This window comes from Chiloscyllium plagiosum, chromosome 12, assembly GCF_004010195.1.
Source record: "Chiloscyllium plagiosum isolate BGI_BamShark_2017 chromosome 12, ASM401019v2, whole genome shotgun sequence".
Taxonomy (NCBI): domain Eukaryota; kingdom Metazoa; phylum Chordata; class Chondrichthyes; order Orectolobiformes; family Hemiscylliidae; genus Chiloscyllium; species Chiloscyllium plagiosum.
In genome coordinates, this window is record NC_057721.1 from 55,825,876 (window position 1) to 55,841,749 (window position 15,874).

Consider the following 15,874-nt stretch of genomic DNA (forward strand, 5'->3'; position numbering starts at 1 on the left):
AACATCCTTGTAAAGCTTTTCTGAAACCTTTCAAGTTTCACAACATCTTTCCGATAGGAAGGAGACCAGAATTGCACGCAATATTCCAACAGTGGCCTAACCAATGTTCTGTACAGCCGCAACATGACCTCCCAACTCCTGTATTAATACTCTGAACAAAAAAGGAAAGCATACCAAACGCCTTCTTCACTATCCTATCTACCTGCAACTCCACTTTCAAGAAGCTAAGAACCTGCACTCCAAGGTCTCTTTGTTCAGCAACACTCCCTAGGACCCTACCATTAAGTGTATAAGTCCTGCTAAGAATTGCTTTCCCAAAATGCAGCACCTCGCATTTATTTGAATTAAACTCCATCTGCCACTTCTCAGCCCATTTATAGACACCATTATATCCATTGCAAAGTAGCAACACATGTAGAAATGGCATATATTCTACCAACGCGCATTATGTACTTTGAGTGATAAGTTTGGGCCGTTGTATTATTTTCTTCGTAAATTGTGCAATTAGTTTTTGCGAAGTGATGCATTCTAGGGAACTTGTAATTCTAAAGGAAAGTCATATAAGACTTAAATCATTAAATCTGTTTCTCCACAAATGCTGCCAGGCCTGCTAAGTTTTTCCAGCGTTTTCTGTTTGTTTCAGATTTCCAGCATCCATGCCATTTTCCTTTATTCAAGTACACTGTACATGCTTGGTACAATATCAGCTGGCAGACCAGCCAGAGAGAGCAGTCTAGCAGTGAGGTTTTGTTTGATGGGAGTCAGAGGAACAGGAATGCTTCTTTGAGCTCTTTGTAAATAGAAATTGAGCTTTTGCCTCACTCAGGTCTCATCACTTCCTGAAACCAAGTTGCATGGAATCTGAGTTGTTGTGATAGTATGTACATTTATAATATGTAGTAGTCCTGGAGCTATGGATTGTAATGGTAGAGGCTCCAACTTTCTTTCCATCACATGACTGACCAGGAGACTCTCCTGTTCTTCCTGCTCACTATTCACATATGTTGGAAGGATTTGAAGGTCAATCCTCATCCTGGTTATGAAAGCACCTTCCTTAGCCATTAAGTCCTGAGGTGGAGTATACCCTGCATGTGCTTGGTACAATGTCAACCAATGATCCTGGAGCTCCTGGCTCCAAGGCAGGAACACTAACCATCACAAGACTTGCTTATAGGGCTGTAATAAACAGAGTTTTGAAATCTCAGGAAATGTTTGGGGAGCAGGTGAGAAAGAATAATTGAAACCTAATATCAGCCATTTTTCTTATTTATTCTCCTCATGAGATGTTGATATCACTGGCTGGGGCCAGCATGTACTGTTCATCTCTAGTTACCCTTGAGAAGGTGATGGTGAATCATAATCTTAAACCACTGCAGTCTATTTGTGTTAGGTAGACCCACAATGTCATTAGGCAGGGAGTTCTAGGAACTTGACCCAACGACCATGAAGGAACAGCAATATATTTCCAAGTCAGGATGGTGTGTGACTCGAAAGGGAACTTGCAGTTGGTGGTGTTCCCTGGGATCTCTTGTCCATGTCTTTCTAAATTGAAGGGGTTGTGCATTTGGAAGGTTTTGCCTAAGATGGCAGCATGGTGGCTCAGTGGTTAGCACTGCTGCCTCACAGCGCCAAGGACCCAGGTTCAATTTCCACCTCTGGCAACTGTCTGTGTGGAGTTTGCACATTCTTCCAATGTCTGCGTGGGTTTCCTCTGGGTGCGCCGGTTTCCTCCCACAGTCCTAAGATGTGCAGGTTAGGTCAATTGGCTATGCTAAATTGCCCATAGTGTTAGGTACATTAGTCAGAGGGAAATGGGTCTGGGTGAGTTGCTCTTCGGAGGGTCGGTGTGGACTTGTTGGGCCAAAGGGCCTGTTTCCACACTGTAGGGAATCTAATCTCTAATCATGTCTTGGCCAGTCTCTGCAGTATAACTTGTAGATGGTAGATAGTACATACTTTTGCTATTGAGCATCAATCGTAGAGGGAATGAATACTTGTGATTGTTTCTGGACAAAGGTCTGGGCTTCTTGAGCATTGTTGGAGCTGCACTCATCCAGGCAAGCGGACAGTATTCCATCACATTCCTGACTTATGCCATGTAGTTGGACTGGCTTTGGGGAAATCACAGGATGAATTACTTAATGCAGGATTCCTAGCCTCTGACCCGCTCTTGTAGCCAATATATTTATATGGCTAATCCAGTTTAGTTTCTGGTGAACACTATCCCGGGATGTTGATAGTGGGGGATGCAGAGATGATAACACTTGAAAGTCAAGGGGCAATGGTTCAATTTTGTCTTTTTATAGCATCGAGTGGCAGACAGGCTGTATGAACCAAATGATTCACAGCAGCTCCTATTTCTTACATTCTTCTAAGTATCGTGACTATTGGGTATTTATATGATTCTTTTAAAGCTGCATTCAATCTTCTTCCCACATTTCTAATGCTTGATTGCAGAAAGGAAAGTTGTTTCTAATACAGCAGTTACAAGACTGCTGGGTGAAAGAAATTATTTCAGATTAGACCAGTGTGTTTCAGAGACATAAAAGAGGGCAGTAAAAGGAAATAAATATGATGCAAACAATGGGAAAAGTAAAAGATAATATGAAGAAAATAAAAAATAAAAATTGATAGGAGATAATAGAAGAATAAAAATAATTAAATAAAACAAGTTATAAGATTAAAAGAAACAGAATTAAAAGACTTAAGTGTCTAATTAGCAATTTTGTTTTTGTCTTAATTGGGTTATACCTTGAAGCTGACTTCAAAAATTAATCTTAGTGTAAGAATTACATCAATTAAAATTTAGTTAGAATAAACATGGCAAAGGCAAATTACCAAGAAGGGAAGGAGGCTGAAAGCAGGAAATTACAGGCCAGTTATCTCGATATCTATTGTGGAGGTTAATTGGAATTGATTGTGAAAGAAGTCATAACTGAGCACTTAGCAAAGCTCATGGTAATTGGAAAGAGTCAGCATTGCTTTATAAATCTGAAAGAATGCCTAACTAACTTATTGGTGTTGTTTAAAGATGTAGTTTGGACTATGAATAAAGAGGAACCTATTGGAATACTGTACTTGGATTTCCTGAAGGCATTTCATAATGTGCCACTTTAAAACTAATTGCGTAAGCCATGGTGTAGGGGATAACATACAAGCATGGATAGAAGATTGAGTGGCAGGGGAAGAAAAAACAGAGAGTTTGCATAAATAGGCATTTTCCTAATTGGCAGAATGTTATGAGTATTGCATTGAATTAACTTTATTGTCACATGTACTCAAATTAGCACAACCAGAAGTTTACTATTACTGCATTACAGTGCCATCTGAAGTACAAAGGTATCTAGGTACAGATACTGACACGGTGGCTCAGTGGTTAGCACTGCTGCCTCACAGCGCCAGGGTCCCAGGTACGATTCCAGCCTCAGGCGACTGTGTGGAGTTTGCACATTCTCCCTGTGTTTGCATGGGTTTCCTCCGGGTGCTCCGGTTTCCTCCCACAATCCAAAAATATGCAGGTCAGATGAATTGGCCATGATAAATTGCCTGTAGTGTTAGGTGCATTAGTCAGAGGGAAATGGGTCTTGGTGGGTTACTCTTCAGAGGGCCTGTTTCCACACTGTAGGGAATCTAATCTAATCAACTCAAAACAAAAAAAGATAAATAAAGCAAAAATAGTCCAGCACTATAGGTCATAAGAATAAATGAGTAAAATAAAGAAGTAAAAAGAAGAGCAGTCTATGCTGGTACCAAGCCTCAAAGAAGACATCTACTGCCTTGCCACTGCTTGCATTGGAACCACCAACATAGGATTCGCTCCACGTTAAGTGCCGTCATTTTGCTGCTGGGCCCACTTTGCTGATGCGACTGAACTTACACTCACTCCGTAAGCAAGTGTTCTTGGCTCTGCTGTCAGGCGAGGCAGCCACCAAACCTCAAGTCCCATTTCAGCTGCAGATGGTGCTTTGCTGGTGTTGCCATCTTGAAAAGTCCGTTGCCATTGGCACCACTGCACCCTGATTGCTGGAGGAACTTTGCTGCCACTGCCACCAGCCCCAAATATCAGGAGAATGACCTCATTGCTGAGGCCTCCTATCGTTAGGAAAGTGTCCTCGCTGCTGCTGTTGCCGGGAGAAGTCATATCCCCCTCTCCACAGGCAGTCCATTCTTGCTGCCTCCCTGGTGCTGCCAACCGATCTGTCACAGAAAACTGTTATGGACCAGGCTAGACCCCCCTCAACACATGACAAGAAGGTAGTCCAGGGCCTAACTTTTCTCGTTTTTTAAATAGAATCCCAACAGTATGGAAACAGACCCTTTGGCCCAACAAGTCCATACTGACCCTCCAAAGAGTAACCTACCCAGATCCACACCCCATCCTATATTTATCCCTGACTAATGCACCTAACCGACACATCCATGAACACTATGGCAATTCACCTAACCTGCACGTCTTTGGATTGTAGGAGGAAACCAGAGCACCTGGAGGGAAAGCACACAGACACAGGGAGGATGTGCAAACTCCACACAGTCACCCGAGACTGGAATCAATCCCAGATCCCTAGCATTGTGAGGCAGCAGTGCTAACTACTGAACCACCATGCTGCCCAAGGGGTTGTTGTAAACAGGTGTAGAGCAGATATTCCAGGAGTGATAGAGCTGGTCAAACCACTCAGTTTTAAATAAAACCGAATTATTTGCAGACTACCGAATGAAACACAAGTAAACGAGAACAGAATATAGAATAATTTAACCTATCTGAAAACCCAAGCAACTCTATCGTAACTTAATTTCCTGCAACATTCCATAAACACATCCCTTGGCAAAAAGGTAAATTCAAACACAAGAGAGAGAGATGACAGAGAGAATCAGTTAGGGATGATGTCAAGCTTCTTGTGTGCTGTTGGAGCTGCACGTATCCAAGCAAGTTGGGGGTATTCCATCACACTTCTGATATCTTTGGGGCTCAGTTATTGAGCTGCCCCAGGAGCTGAGTTACCTGCGGCAGATACCTAGCCTCTCACCAGCTCTTGTAGCCACTGTATTTACATGAATAGTCCAATTCACTGTCTGGTCAATGGTAACCCCGAGGAAGTTGTTAATAGGAGGTTCAATGATGGTTAGATTCGCTCTTCTGAAAATGGCAATTGCTTGGCAAATGTGGCACAAATTATACTTGCCACTTGTCAGTCCAGACTTGGATATTGTCCAGGTCTTGCTACATTTAGGGATGGATTGTTTCTGTTTTTGAGGAGTCATGAATTGTACTGAATGTTTTGAAATCTTCAGTCTTTTGGAAATTGAGGTCCCCTTTAAATCTGTGTTCACTCAATATTCAAAATTCAGTATTTCCTGTGTAGCACCTAACTACATTACGGTGGTAACTAGCCATCTACAAGAGTAAATGAATGATGCATCAGGCGTTACACTACCCTAATTATGAGTGAGTATTTTTGGAGATAAAGTTTTGTTCTTAAAAGGGATTACAACTAATCTTAAATAGAGATGGGCAAGGGGACAACTGTCATCAACATCATGAGTAGCTGTCCATTGATCACTGACAAAAAAATTTAGACAGATCACTGACACAGAGCAAATTACCTGTCTATAGCAACAGGGTCTATCAACAAATGCTTAGGGCAGTGGTCCTGATTAGACAGTCCTCATTGGACGGTCCTCCAAGGGCAGTTCTTGTAGTCAGCATAACTCATTGGGTGATCCTCAGAGAGCTGTCTTCTTCAGATGGAAGATAGATCAGATGAAGAGAAAAAAGACCCAGGAAAGAGTTCCCTTACAACTCGACTAGAAAGCAGACTGCAGCTTTCACAACTTTAGCAAGACCAATCCGGGTGCTTCAGTTTCCTCCCCCACTCACTACCCGTGAGTCCTCTGTTGTCAGTGAACGATCTCTAATTGCCATGATGTCTACTTTCTTTATTTAATTAACTAATGTGTTACTTCTAAACTGCTTCTTCTTTTAAAAAAACTCAATAAACTATCAGAAAATTGCTTAAAAATTCTCAACTGCTGCATTAGATAGTTGTGGTCTCAGACCCCCAAAATCAGTAATGGCGGCATGAGTAACGTATCACAGAAATCGAGGTATAATTGATTTTAAGTTTGAGAAGCTGGAAGTAGCAGTCCTAGATTGTTGTTAAATGTGTGTTGAATAATTCTAAAAGTAAACAGGAAGTCATTATGAAGTATTTTAAAATGGGAGGTAGATAGGGGTTAACTTAGCATCATCAAAGTGGAGGCTCTACTGGTCATTGTAGAGATGCGATGGTAATTATGTGATTGTAGAGATATGTGATGGTCCTTGACAGTCTTTCAAAAGAGGTCATGAAAGGAAGAATTGAGTTAGAGTCTCAAGATAAAGTTAGCTTATGGTGCGAAAGGGTGCAGAAATTGGTAAAAGAGGCAGAGAGTAAAAATTATTGCCAATAGGAATGGATTGTAGTGAGGGAGCAGAGTGTGAAGAGGCAAGACCGGGATACTTTGACCATCACAATAGGCACAAAGTGAGTGCACAATGGGTATATGGTGAGCTGGAATCACCAAGTTACTGCTCTGACTTTCATGTTGGCAATTGTCACCATCTAATTTCTATCCAGTGAGTGGTAGAATTGGAAGCTGTATATTAATGTGGTAAGAATAGGCAATAATGAGATGTTAATGCATACAAATAGGCCTCTCACCACTTACGAGTGTACAGTCCCCTGTTCAACACGCTGTGGGAACATGAGACTTCCAGCTCTTGATGTCAAGGACCTCCTCACGAACCATTTCACCCTACTCCCCCACCTTTCTCACCAATGTACAGACCAGTCAATGCCTGGGAGGTTTCCACACCACATCTTGAATGCTTAGTGCAGTTTCAGTTTCCTTATTTAAAATGTGTTGGACTTGGGTGACAGGAGGTTTGTTAGGGTAATATATAGGATGAACAGGCTGTTTTATGAGGAATCTTTGGACATATTTGGTCTTGGTTTCATTGGAATTTTGAAGACAGGTGACATGATTAATTGTATCTGACCTTGAACAGTCTGGACAAAGTGTATGTGAATCCAGAGCTAGTGAGCACGATGACAATATTAATGGTTGCCTTTTCTGGGCAGAGATAAGGAGAATTCTCTTGTCTTTAAGTGTTCTGCAAACTGTGTCTGAAGGTGATGGGGGTCACTGAATATTTTTAAGGTGGAGGTGAATGGATTCCTGTTTCATTATCCAAACGAGATGGACGGGCACTATTTCATTCGGGTAATTGCTTATTCGGTTAATTGATTCAATGCCTTTCCTCTGGGGCTCGGAGTTTTCTGTTAAGTCCACTCCCTGTTCAGGAGACCAGGCAGCAGCACACTGCGTGGGAGCCCCTGCCCCCCCATCCGCCCCCCAACTCCGTCCAACACTGCACCCCTGCCCGCCTGCCCCCCAACTTCATCCAAAACCACTCACCCAACCCCCCAGCCCCACCCAATACACCTCCTGCCACACACACACACACACATAGCCACACACACAACTTTTAACTGCAAATTTTTGACAGATTCCACCTTTGCCCTGTACAGGACAATGTTGGAGAGATTATCTGGGGAAGGGAGGTTTCCAGGGTACATTCCTGTGTAGAACTCCAGGGAAAGTGTGGGGAGAGAGAAAGAGAGGGCAGGAGGTCAGTCATTTGGAGACGGTGCCTGGACTCCCATCGATGTCCAGGACTGTTCTCAGCAGCATTTCAGTAAGCCGAGTTCACTTTTAACTGTAAACAAAAGACGCAATCAGTGTTGGAAACATGTCTTTGATGTAATATTTCTATCAGGATCTTGAGATCTCCTTCGAATAATCCAATACTCGGATAATTGAGGTTCCTCTGTATGCAAGACAGACCGCATCAAGGGTTATCACAAGTAGACGGGAAAGTGGAATTTGAAACACAAACATATCAGTCTAAATCTTATTCAATGGTGGAGAGTCAAATGGCGTACTGCTGGTCCTAATTTATATGTTTGTGTGAAATCATGCTACATTTTATTAAATATGAATAATGCTAATTTATATAACTGGTTCATTGCTGTTCCTCTGCATTATTTAATATGTAAACGTTTTGCACGTATGACTAGATATTGACAGGCATAGGAAACATATAAATTGACTCATTTTTTGGAAAGAAGTATTGATCCTGCAAGGTAGCATTTGTTACATGTAACCAGATTTTAATTCAATGGAATTGCAATTACCAGTTGTATATAAACCCTAAGGAGTGCTTATGATTTAGCAGAGCTTCAAAGAGGGAACCAAGATTTCAATTTTTAAAATATATTTTTGAAGCTACTTCATTCTTAAGTGGAATTAAATGGCATCCTATTTCCTAGAATCAAAAATGATTACTTTCATGGCAAGAATTTTAGACTATTAAATATCAACCCTGAATTCCATGTTAAGAGGAGCGAACATTATAGTCAAAACAAACTGGTTAGCTTCAGATGAGATCAACTAAGTTAAATGTACCTTACAAATATCGTGCTGCTCATTTGGTGCTTCAAGCACACGCTACGTTTATTAAACCCAGTAGTTCACTTTTGGACGTCTTTTATTTGCTCAGGATGTACTTTCATCTAAATGATGCATATAATGATAAATCTGCAGGCAGACATGACGTCAATGCCCCATCCCAAAATTTCTTAAATTCTAACTCTTGCCAGATGTGGTGGATTTGTGAAGCTTTGTTTACAATGATACTTGCGATTAACTTACATCACGAGTGGATACTTTTCAGTGGTCAGCACTGCTGCCTCATAACACCAGGGATTTTGAGATTAAGTTAATGTAGTTTTAATAAGTGTCTTATTGGAACAGCATATTGTTATAGAGTTGGAGTCAGATTGTAAGCAGTTAAGAGAAAGGAGGCTTAGATTTGTGAATAGTTTTTGTTTTATGTTCACTTTTAGAGTTAGAAAATAAAATTAATGTTATTTTCTTTAAATAGTGGAATTTAGGAGTTCTCTGTCCTCGTATTTTAACAGATTACTAGGTGAGACAAGCTTTTCTGGATGTTTGGTTTAATTAACAAAAAAGGTTCGCCAATGTGTCCCAACAGGGTCAACTAAAAATTTATAACCACACGTCCTATGTTCACATCCAAATCACTTATATAAATGACAAAAAACAGTGGACCCAGCAATGATCCTGGTTGCATACCACTGGTCACAGACCTCCAGTCTGTAAAACAACCCTCCACCAGCAATCTCTATCTTCTATTTCTGAGCCAGTTCTATATCCAATTAGCTAGTTTGCTCTGTATTCCATGTGATCTAACCTTGCTAACCAATCTACTATGAGTAGCCTTGTTGAAATCCTTACTGAAGTCCATATGGATCACATCCACTGCTCATCAATCCTCTTAGTTACTTCTTCAAAAAGCTCTATCAAGTTAGTGAGGCACGATTGCTCACACACAAAGTCATGTTGACTATCCCTAATCAGTCGTTGCTTTTCCAAATACATGTAAATCCTGTCACTCAGGATTCCCTCTAATAACTTGCCTGCCACTGATATCAGGCTCACAAGTCTATAGTTCCCTGGCTTTTCCTTACGATTCTTCTTAAATAGAGGCACCACATTAGCCAACCTTCAGTCTTCTGCCACCTCACCTGTGACTATTGATGATCCAAATATCACAGCAAGGGGTCCAGCAATCACTTCCCCAGCTTCCCAGAGTTTTAGGGTTCACCTGAACAGGTTCCGGGGATTTATCGACCTTTATGAATTTTAAGAGGTCCTGCACTGCTTTGTAATATGGATATTTTTCAAGATGTTGCTGTTTATTTCCCCATGTTTTCTAGCTTCCATATCTTTCTCCCCAGTAAACATTGATGTTCAGTATCTCCCGCATCTCTTGCGGTTCCACACACAGACAGCCTTGCTGATCTTTAAGGGGTCATATTCTCTCCCTTGTTACTCTTTTGTCTTTATTGTCTTTGTACAATCCACTGGATTCTCCTTAACACTATTTGTCAAAGCTATGTCTTTTTGCCATCCAGGTTTCCTTCTTATCCCAGACAAGCGATGGCGCAAGTTGCTTTTGTTTCAGTATTCACTCACATTGCTAATAAACTTAATGGCAATTGTAGAGATCCATATACCAGAAATTATGCCGGGCATCATTTTTCAGGGAACTTGGGGCACATGGATCCAAGGGTATTTCAACTCTTTGGCTCTGATTTATCGCTCCCCATTCAGCAGGAGCAATGTGAATGAGTGATTAAAATCAGGGACATCTATTTCTTTAATACTTTTGCAAATTGTAGGTGGGACCCCAAAAATATTTAAACTGGAGTTTAATCTGCATCTAGACTGATCGAATGAAATCAGTGACAACATTGTGAAGGAGCGATTCTTGAATTTTTATAGAGCCCCCTACAACATGGAAATAGGCCCTTCAGCCCAACAAGTCCACATCAACTCTCCAAAGAGTAACCCACCCAGATCCATAGCCCTACATTTACTCCAGACTAATGCACCTAACTTACACATCACTGAAAACTATAGGCAATTTAAACAAGTCCACATCAACTCTCCAAAGAGTAACCCACCCAGATCCATAGCCCTACATTTACTCCAGACTAATGCACCTAACTTACACATCACTGAAAACTATAGGCAATTTACCCATGGCCAATTCACCTAACCTGCACATCTTTGGATTGTGAGAGGAAACCAACACAGACACGGGAAGAATATGAAAACTCCACACAGACAGTCCTTCAAGGCTGGAATCAAACCCATATCCCTGGTGCTATGAGGTAGCAGTACTAACCACTGAGCCACCATGCTGCTCCTGTGCACTGTGTTCTTTCTTGGTTGATATGTTAAGGGATCATTTATTGAATAGGCCATCTTAGATTACGGATTATGTAATGAGAAAGGAATAACTGTCAATCTAGTTGTGCTAGACCCCTTGGGGAAACATAGTATGGTAGAACTCTTCAGTAAGATAGAGAGTGATGTAGTTGATTCTGAGGCTGGGGTCCTGAATCTAAACAAAGGAAATTATGAGCTTGTGAGACATTAGCTAACTCTGATAAATTGGGGAATGTTATTTAAAGGGGTGCTGGTGGATAGGCAATGGCAAACATTTAAAGAATGTACAGAGGAACTGCAACAATTGTTAATTCCTGTCTAAAAGAGGTAATGTGGTCTGACAATGGCTAACAAGGGAAATTAGGATTAATATTAGATCCAAAGAAGGGCACGCAAACTGGCCAAAGAAAAAGCAGAAAACGTAATGATTGAGAGCAATTTGATTTCATCAAAGGATGACAAAGGGATTCATTCAGAGTGAGAAAATAAACTATGAGGGTTGGCTTGTGAGGAACATACGATCTGATTGTAAAAGCTTCTGTGGGTTTGTGAAGAGTAAAGGATAAGTGAAAATAAAAGGGGTGGCGATGGTCTCACTGGACTGTTAATGTTCTGTGAACCTTGGTTCAAATCCTGTCATGGCAGATGGTAGAGTGTGAATTTAGTAAAAATCTGGAGTTAAGAGTGTCATGATGACCATGAATTTATTGTTAGTGAAAAGCTGATCTGGTTCACTAATGTCCTGTAAGGAAGAAAGCTGTCATCCTTACATGTCCTGGCCTACATGTGACTCTAGACCCACAGCAAAGTTGTTTACACTTAACTGCTTTCTGAGCAACAAATACTGGTCTAGCCAGAAACACCCTCATCATGTGAATAAATTTTTAAAAAGATCTGTTACAGTCAGAAACAGGGGAAGTTATAATGGGAAAGAAGAGATGGCTGTTCAATGAAATACATTTGGTTCTGCCTTCACAAAGGAAGACACACAAATAAATAACATCCCAAAACACACAGGGTCTATTGATAGGAAGGAAACCAGGATTAGTAGGCAAATATTGTTGGAAAATGAGAAATTGATGGGATTAAAGGGTGACATATCCCCAGGACCCAATAACCTATATCCCAGAGTACTAAGGAGGTGGTCCTCATGATAGTGGATGCAGTGGTGATTATCTTTCAAGATTCTATAGACTCTAGAACTATTCCAATGCATTGGAGGGCAGATAATGTCAATCTACTATTTAAAAAAGGGAGGTAGAGAGAAAACAGAGAATCATATAGTGATTAGCCTGACATTGGTAGTGGGGTAATGCTACAGTCAATTATCAAAGATTTATTAGTAGAGCACATGGAAAACCATGACAGGATTGGACAGTCAGCATGGATATATGAAAAGCAAGTCATGCTTGGCAAATCTACTGGAATTTTTAAAGCATGTAACTAATGCATTTGTAAAAGGGGAATTGAATTGAATTTATTGTCACGTGTACCGAGGCCCAGTGAAAAGCTTTGTCTTGTGAGTAATACAGGCAGATCACAGAGTTAAGTAACGTAGATAAATAAATAATAGGTAAACAGTGGCAAAAACAAAAACACAGGTACAGGCGAATGTTAAGAATTTGTGAGACCATTCAGTATTCTAATAACAGTAGGGTAGAAACTGTTTCAAAACTGGCTGGTGCATGCATTCAGGCTTTTGTACGAGCCAGTGGACATAGTTCACTTGGACTTTCAGAAAGTTTTCAATGAAGTCTTACCTAAGAAATTAAAATGCATGCATTTGGGGCTCCAGGTATTGGCAATATATTTTAATGACTTAAATGAGGGAACTACATGCAATGCCTCCAAGTTTAGGTCACAGGTTGAGCTGTGAGGAATTCTCTTCCACAGCAACTGATTGAGGCAAAAACTTTGAATATTTTAAAAAAGGCATCAGATATAGTTCTTCAGGCTAAAAGCATGAAAGAATATGGGGGGAAGGCAGGAATAGAGTATGGAGTTGAATGATCATCCATTATCATTTAAATAGCGTAGCAGGCTTGAAGGGCAGAACGGCCTCCTGCTCCTATTTTCTATGCTTCTATTTTCCTATGTGATTTTTTTTTTCATTTCTTTCTTCAGGCACTACACAGTTCGGTACAGAGAAAAAGAAAGAGACAAGAAATGGCTATATCAGTGCTGTCCAACAAGTGCAACAACAATAGACAACCTTAAACCAAATACTGTTTATGAATTTGGGGTACGAGTTAGCAAAGCAAAAGAAGAGGGTACTTGGAGTGAACCCACCAACTACATTACTGCTGTGACTTGTAAGCTGCCTTTTTTGTTACGGTAGAGCTGAAGATTTATTATGTGATTAGTTATGCAATTCAGTCTATTATTTTGTCATGTAAATTCAATAGAGAATATGCTGTCAACATTTGCCCATTTTAATTTGGTAGAGCAAGTTAAAATATTTGGATGATTTTTTTTCATAATTTACTTAATCGAGTTCAAGGACGGCCTGATCCTTAAATTTGCTGGCAATATGTTAGACATGATTATGAAATCTTGGCCAACGATTTGGGTCAGTGTCTATTACATAAATGGCTCATTCCACTTTTTCAAAGGCATTTAGGATGGGCATTGAATGCTGACTTCTCCAGTGACATCAACATCACACAAAAGATTAAAGAATTAAAAAAGGTGCAAAAGAAATTAAAAGTCTGTGTATGGCATCTTTCACAATATCTAGCATCTTCTTTTGGCCGAGTATGGGAACCATTGAATGGGGTGGATTTTACTGTCAAATGTTTTGCTTTCCAAATTATTTTATATGAAGAAAGATATTCATTTACAAGGATAAAAGATAAATAGTTACACACAAAATAATTAAGCAGTTAAAAACTGTGATCTTAAATTGCATTGAAATTGGACCTGTTCACCATTCTCCTTTTGGAAAAATGTTGGACTTCAGTTGACAGGGAGAAACTGCACATGTTTTAAAAGCAGAGAAGCTAAAGGGAAGATTTAGTAGAGACACTCCAAGTTATAAAAGCTTTTGGCAGTGCAAGATTAATTTCACCAGCAGGAGAGACTTCCATTTTATATGATACTACAAAATTATATTTGGACTTATAATCAAACCTCAAAACTGAATTTAGAAAATATTTGCTGTCAAATTAATTTCACCAACCCCTCTGACTACTCTCCAAGGTCATCTCTCCCTCCCATATCATCCCTCTCCTATGGCATTCCATGCCACCTCACTTGGATATGGATGTTCCCTGCTTTCTATGCCATACCATTCTTCTCATGCAGTCACATCCCATGATATTCCATTCTTCTCATTACACTCTTCCTATCTCATTCTTCTTGCAATTCTGTTCCATTATCCCACGTTGTCTGCCACTTCCATGCGATCTTACTAGACCTCGCCATTTGATGGCCATCAACGTCATTGCATTTCCATGCCATCAGCAACACATTATACTATATTCCCATCCCATGTTGCTCCATCACCAACCTCCAGTTCTGTCCAACATTCCTTCCTCAATTTCTCCAGTCAGAGTAACTTTGTTATGGGACTTCCCTTTACTTCCTGTGTGCTTTATCTGCACCAACACCTCTCTCCATAACCCCATGTCATCACCAGCACCAACCAGACCAGCACCAACCAGTCATAGCTGCATAGGCAACACATGCTTTAGTCCTCCATGTGACAACCAACTATTGAACAATCTCATAAACAAGAACTGACAAGGCATGCTTTTATCATGAACAATAATAGACAGTTTCACTTCCTGGTTAACTTGACCAATTGGAGTGGGTTGTGAGGTACAGGAAGTATAGAAGTGGAACGAAAGGTGGAGTGGCCCTGTGATTCACTCAAGAATCGGAATGATCTAGGAAAACCTTCCAAGTCCTTAAGGAACCAGTATTGCCACTGTTAACAGAAATATCTCTAGCACATAGGAAACCACCGAACAAAAACTGTCAATCTTCCTGAGGCCTTGAGATGGGCAGTGCCTCTTGATTATTGTAGCCTATGGGCAAGATCTATACCCACAGTAAGACTAATGTACATTCAGCAACACCACTCCCAGCCTCTCCATCTACCCTGTCAAGCCAACATCACTAATCTGAATCTAAGGTGCCAATGGTGCTGCTCTTGGCTGTGCACAGACCCCACAGTAGCCACCCATTCCCAAGTGCTGCTGGACTAAAGAGCTGTTGACCTTACAAATCGCCACCATTTCTTGGAGGCTACATTGCTACCCTTTAAGGGAAGGGAGCATCGAAGCAAGACAGATAAATGCTTGATGGGTGCAGAATCCAATCAGGCTCCCTTGCTTTTCATAATGCCATCAGGACCCCCACTCCCTGCAATAAATTCAACCCAAAGAGAGTAATGTACAATAAAACATCTCAAAATAATTAATAATGTAAGAGTTGGAATGTAGATTAATATACTTTGTTGAAACTCTTTTTCAGTTTATAGAATTGATATCTGAAATACCATTTTCAAAGTATCTGCACTTAATGTGTGATTGTGTTTTGTTTAGCTTCACCAACGAGCACCGAAAATGGCCAAACTCAAAAGATATCAAAGAAACTTGCCATTAACTTCGGCAATGAAAATGGCAAGAACTCAAGGATAGCTGAGGTTTGTTTCATTGGCATGTAAGAGCGAACTGGAACTACCTTCTAAAATGTATCCAATTTCATCAAAGAAAACAGATTTTTAAAAATAAGACTGGCCATGGAAATCATCTGTTGCAGTTTTACAGCTGTTAGATGGTTTATCTTTATGATCCAAAAATGATTTCATTGCAAGTACAAGGTCCAGTCTCTGCAAATTGTAGCTATGCAGATGGACAAGAGAGTGAAGTCTTAAACTGACAATTTGAAATTTGTTGATTTGGAAAATCCATATGTAAGCTAAAATTTTGCTAATTTAGTCAGGTCAGTGAGGAAGTTTCTTGATTGATAGATACTGCCAGTATGTTAACACCCATAAGAAAACACTACATCA

At 40.4% G+C, this 15,874-nt stretch overlaps 1 protein-coding gene across 1 annotated transcript in view; it reads left to right on the top strand.

Moving 5' to 3' along the window:
* LOC122555285 (mucin-3A-like) overlaps positions 1-15,874 on the top strand; it is a 462,531-nt gene that overhangs the window by 171,367 nt on the left and 275,290 nt on the right. Inside the window, exons 7-8 of the mRNA XM_043701128.1 lie at positions 12,982-13,169; positions 15,405-15,505. Of these exons, the coding sequence (XP_043557063.1) occupies positions 12,982-13,169; positions 15,405-15,505 (289 nt within the window). The remainder of the gene's footprint in view (positions 1-12,981; positions 13,170-15,404; positions 15,506-15,874) is intronic.